General features: G+C 36.7%; 1 protein-coding gene across 1 annotated transcript in view; it reads right to left on the bottom strand.

The window, feature by feature from the left end:
• Positions 1–262: 262 nt before the first annotated feature.
• LOC136853406 (uncharacterized) overlaps positions 263–6,009 on the bottom strand; it is a 13,903-nt gene continuing 8,156 nt past the window's right edge. The window contains exons 2-6 of the mRNA XM_067128903.1: positions 4,903–5,733; positions 4,437–4,614; positions 3,867–4,050; positions 1,347–1,551; positions 263–952 (exon numbers count right to left, since the gene is read on the bottom strand). Coding sequence (XP_066985004.1) covers positions 782–952; positions 1,347–1,551; positions 3,867–4,050; positions 4,437–4,614; positions 4,903–5,733 — 1,569 coding nt within the window. The 3' untranslated portion in view covers positions 263–781. The remainder of the gene's footprint in view (positions 953–1,346; positions 1,552–3,866; positions 4,051–4,436; positions 4,615–4,902; positions 5,734–6,009) is intronic.

Raw genomic sequence — 6,009 nt, 5'->3', positions numbered from 1 at the left:
TTCATGTTTATATGTAAACTTATGTATCTACATATTCCATTCTGTTTGCATAAGTGTATATATAATTTGTTTAAGGCTTTGGGTGCAATGGGCATCTGAGCATGTTCGTCAATTCAGTTAATTTGTTTGCACTTAAACTTGCTCGCTGCATCTCTCCTCAAATTTCCTGAAGTTTCATTTATTGGTTGAATACTTGAGTAACTGGGGATAGATTACAGAACTCTTTCTACAGATCTACGGAAACTCCTACGGAAACTCCTACAATTGTATAGACTTTTAATCAAATTCACAATAATTTACATAACTTTACTCAATGTTCATTTTATGAACCAGGAAGACACGACGAGGAATCAAGTATATTTGACTGTAACATATAAAATGTGGAAGATATTATGTTAACCTTCAATAATGATCAGTTGGCTATCTATTTACAATGTTATATTATGGAAAATTTTGCATGCTAATTGATAACACTTAGAACTTTCAGCCAAAAAACACTGCATTCTTATACAAGAACGTTTAATTTCTTAAACACAAAGGTTGCTTTTAAGTTCTTAAATATTCTTAGAAAAAAAATGCCCATCGTTCTTAAATTGATTCTATATTTGTACAGTAAGTTGTTATATTCTTATATGCAAAGCATTATTTTAGAGTACTCGCAGCTTACAATTTTATTTGTCTTTGAGTATGACCCAGAATCATAATATACTGTGCATAACCGATATTTCATGCACTTGACTAAAAAACTCCTATGGTGGCTTTTGGTTTTTGGAGTAGAATTTTAAATGTCGTCCTTAGGCGAGTCCCACCAGCGGTCGAAACCAGCCTTAGCACTGGCATACTGTTCTGGCTGCAGCTCTTGAAACTTTTTTTCCATGTATGCGAAGTAAGCAGCTCTTCTCCCGGATTCCAGAGCAGATGAGACTGCCTCATCAATAGACTGGTTGGTAGACTGCAAGAGAACCATATTTTTGCTTTAGTTTAAAATATCATCAAGTAATAAAGAAGTACATATATTCAGTATCCACTGTAGCACTTGTTAAACTCGCTAACGCTGAGGACTCGACTGTCCATGAGAGTTTGGACTAAGGACAGTAGCTCTAAAAAAAATATTCGTACAATGGTAGGCTTCATTCGTACTCCGTTCTGTCTCCTTAAATCTTTGAAATGGTAAACTGTTTCTAAATGCTTTTATTCAATAGAAATTTATTTATGTATGCAAAAAATCTATATTACATGAGAATAAAAACTGTTGGTATAGTCCATACTCTAAAATGTTAAGGTCTGTTACTCGTATATACTGTACAATAGCTTATGTACCACAGTTTTTTTTTATCATGCTTTACCTGTATAACAACTGGAAAAACTGAAGTGTTCATTGAAAGAGTATCGTCTGCTGTTAGCATTTCGCCCAATTGTACTTGTTCAGGCCCCATTGCACCATCAACTGTATCCGTTTCTGGCAACTCTTTATTCTTAGACACCTTGGCATCACGTCTTGGACAGGCACTAATCTTCAGTTCCAGGCATTGACGCCCTACAACTTGTCCTCTGGAAATACACCACGGAATAAGCTGTCTCGTGATTCGAGTAATTCATCCTCGGTAAGAAATAGTTTAATGAGTATAAATTTTGTTTGTCTGACAGAATCACTCTATTAAATTGAACGTTTTTGGGAATTTTATCCTTTAAGATTAAAATTTGAAATGTGCTGCTAAAATAATGCCTTTATTGTCAACAAATACAGTATTAAATACCACAATATTTGCAAAATGGGCAATAATACTATTACTGCATAAAATTCTGCTCATTAAGTTGAATATAGAAAATTGGAACGAAAGAACCCGGAATAAAATTGGAAAGATAGAACAGGTAGAAAAGGAATTCAAGAATGTGTAAATTATGGTGTAAGGAATAGGAAGAAAGATTGGATGGGGGTTTTGTGTCTGTTTATTCAGGAAGAATTGCTGGAACTGGAAAAGGAGTAGGCATGATTTTAATAAAAAAGACAGAAAATTCCCTTACTGACTGGAGAGTAGTGAACTACTAGTAGATTACTGATGACAAGATTTCAAGCAAACCTGGTCAGTGAGTATTAATAGTGTGCCATGCAACAAGGAATAATGTCGCTGAAGAAATGAAAGGTGAATTCTATACAGAACTGTAGAATGTTACAGACGAAACACAAAGAGGTATAAGATTTTTTTTTTTTTTTTTTTGAAAGCAATAACAGGCAAGAACAGTAAAGGTATGGAGGATGTATTGGCAAGGAAGGCTTGAGAAAGACTGCAAACGAAAATGGTGTGCAGTATATTAGTTTTTGTGCTGCAAATATGATAATTGGAGGTACTCGTTCGAGAGGACATCTGTACATACATTAGATGATTTAAGCAGAAACTGAAATGACACCTCTTATATTAAGTGGACTGTTTGGCAGAATCTGGAATGAGGAAGCAAAGCCTGCCTGATGACTGAGAATTGGAAATCATAGCAAAGGTGATCAGACTGAATTTGGTAACAATAGAGGTTTTTCACTTCAGTCAGGTTGTACTGTAAATATTCAGTATGCATCTTATCAGCAGGCTGGAGAAAGAAGCTGACAAAAATCTTAGAGATGGACAAGTTGATTTTTAAAAAGGCCCAGATCAGGCATTTATGTCAGCATGTACAGCTGTGTATGAAATTTAAGAATCGTCTTAAGAAATATTTAGCAACAAACATCCGGTGCAGGTTTTCTGGAGTTGGAATTTAGTAAAAGACTAAGTAAGGCAAATCAAACACTGGGCAGGCTGAATATGAAGTAGAAATTGCATACAGAAATAAGATTACATATAAGTGCAGTACGATCTGTAATGCTAGTAGGGCATGGATCATATTGTGGAATTAAACCTATATCCGAAAGGGTTTTGTCGACTTGATAATAGAGCTTTAAGAAGAATGTTAGGAGTCAGATACCGGGATAGTTATGTACATGAAGAGTAAAATGATTAAATTCCATATGTAGGTGAGATAATGATAAAAGAGATGGAGATGTTTGGATATATCCTCCGAGGAACCCGTGGAGAATAATGCATTATAGGTAATTTTGGCTCCTGTGGGCACCAGGAGAATTGGAAGACCCAGGCCTACTTGGACGAAAACTGTGAGAAGGGGGCCTGGAGATTTTCAGAAGACAGTACGTAGAAAAGACATACCGTAATGACTGAATTTGCCAGAGGCCCTTTTGCGTCATGCAGCAAGAGGGGTGGTGATGGTTGTCATAATTTATGTCTAGTGCCCAAAGTATTCGAGTAGATTATGGCTTTCGTGATAACTGATGAATTCAAATGCTGTTTGTTACTGAGAACATGAGCTGTTCAAGACAGATGGAGTGGGAGGGATATCGCACGAGAAAGAGAGGGAGAAAGTAAATAACTGTAAAATATGACTAGTCAATGAAAAAATGGGTCAGATAATGTGTGATGTCACTTCTGTATCTATTTTCAGGAATGTATGATAGGCAAAGACGTTAAGATTACAAGGATATGTTTCCAATCATTATGAAATGTGCGTCGTAGAGCAATGTGTTCTATAGTTACTAAGCTTCTAATACTCTTTTATTGGTTGTTTTTTCAGCTGTATTTAATTGTTCACTTACAACAACTGAATCCTTGGGAATCGTAATGAGTTTCGAAGGGAACTGCTGGATTTGATGACTGACTGTTGTTAACTGTATTTATTGTGATCGGGTTTGTCTTTTACCCCTCTCCTCTTTGTCACATAATGCCATATATCACCAAAGACTAAATCAAAGCAAGATAGGTCCCTTTTGAGGGGTAGTTGGAATTTATCAGTTAAATGGCTGAACTGGCCACTAGATCACTTACTCTCTTTCTAACTGGCAAATCAACGTCAGATTTTTCCTCATGATACATGAGTTACGGCACAAGAACTTCATTTGGACGCTGTAGTTCCCTTCTGAGGATGGTGATGGCTGTACAACGATCGATGGGTGTGGTTCTTCCTCCCAAATGGGTGTGCTAGGCCCAGACCTGACTTCCAACATATGATCTGAAAGAATGTAATGTAATGATATCAAAATGCTATCCTTTTTCAAAAAGTGAAATTGATTGATGTCAAAGCGCTGTCCTTTTTCAAAAAGTGAAATTGCTTGATATCATGACATCTGTTTTTCGTGAGGAGAGCGTTGTATTCGATTAGATAGCATTTTAATTCTCAGACCTATCTTAGCAAATAAGTATTCTCGAGCACCCGAAACATGTTTACTATTTATTGCAGTCGTGAATAACAAACTGGAGATTGTTAACTTTGTTCTTTCAGTATCATGTAATAAGGAAGTAATCTATTTGTCCACAAATTTTTCTTCAAGTAGCATCGGTGAGGAATTGCTTTCACTTTTAAAATGCTCACAATTTAAAGGTGTATTGTGTACTTACTAGGATGTTCTGGTTTTTGGTGATTCTTGCATGGGGAAACAGGCTGTGTGGCTTCACAGTCCTTAGAGTGCACAATAAGAAACCTCATGGCTGCTGAGTGATCTGCGGAGTGTTTGACAACGGTGGTAATGCTGTGATCCAATTCTGTGAAAAGGTGACGGTTACCGGCATCTTCTTTCTGCAATAATGATAATGAAGATCAGCGCAAGAGACAGTTATACAACTCCTGGCATGCCTACGTTATCATTGAACATTATGATATTCAGATCTAATGCTATATATATAACTGAATTATGTCTCAAATTTGAAAGAATGACTTTATTCGAAGGAGATTATAATTTTAAACACCTTGTTGACACCTAACTGCAACTGAACTTTCAAGTTTACAGTCTGTTACTTTCCTGCCTAAAATTACTTTATGATGTAGGAGATAGGTAATATGATGTACAAGATAGGTAACACATACCAGCACTAATTTGGGTGACTCTCCTGGAAAGATAACATGAAGCCCGTAGATACCAGAGAAGCTGTTTCTTTGTGGAAACTGTGCTACTGGAGGCCCTTTACTGGGTTCCATGCCTTTTCCTTGGATGAGCTCATCGATGTCGGTGTGACCCCTGTCAGTTCTGTTGCATCCCTCGTTGTCTGTATAGCTTTTAGGCACAGCCCACTCATTACCAACTTGATAAGTTGTCATCCTAGATGAATACATGCTATCTCGAATAGATGGTGGAGCACCACCTTCTGGAGGTTTATAGAGTGCTATGGAACCTTTTGACTGGCAACTCATAAATTGTGCTGAAGTAACTGGAGGGTTGTTGTTATATGTGGTTACTAAGTTACTAGCACTTGTTGAAGGTTGATCAGAATGATTATACATATTGTTACTTTGGTTTGCAGTAAGAGCACTTTGTGTTGTTTCTAGAGAATAGAAGTTGCTGTTAGAGACTACATTCGTTGATGGATGATGAAGAGGAGGCGCAGGGACATAGTGTGTAGGTTTCATTGATAGCAAAGGGTTTGGACTCGAGAGAGAGGCTGTAGGGTTGCTAAAAGGTACAGAAGTGCTAGAAATATTTGTCATATTAGTTTGCGCTGATTGCTGCTGACGGGGTGAGATGAATTGTTGGCCTGTAGAATTTGAGGAGTTTTGGTACTGAGATGTGTTCTGTACCGTTAGATCGTTAGACGAAGTTAGAAGAGCCTGAAAAAGATCTTGGGTCATGGTATTATCGGAAGCTCCTTGATTAGTGAATAAATTATCTTCGAAATTTATTTGAAGACCTTGTGTTGGTACCTGTAAAAACCGAAAGAAAAATTGTACTTCAGTAAGAGTAGGAAAACAGTTCTTAAATGAATATTGTTCATTTTCTCGAAAATCAGTCCACTAAAACCTATAAATTAAAGTGTGTACATAAATGAATAAATAAATAAATGTATGTATGTATGCATACACATGTCAAAGGTCTCTTAATAGAAAAATGATTGGTCACGGGTATATTCCTGAAAAATTCATTGTACCGCAACATGTTTGTCCTTTAGCGGAAAAAGCAGAACATTATTAATGTAGTCA

This window comes from Macrobrachium rosenbergii, chromosome 27, assembly GCF_040412425.1.
Source record: "Macrobrachium rosenbergii isolate ZJJX-2024 chromosome 27, ASM4041242v1, whole genome shotgun sequence".
NCBI lineage: Eukaryota > Metazoa > Arthropoda > Malacostraca > Decapoda > Palaemonidae > Macrobrachium > Macrobrachium rosenbergii.
This window is presented reverse-complemented; position numbering and strand designations above follow the sequence as displayed.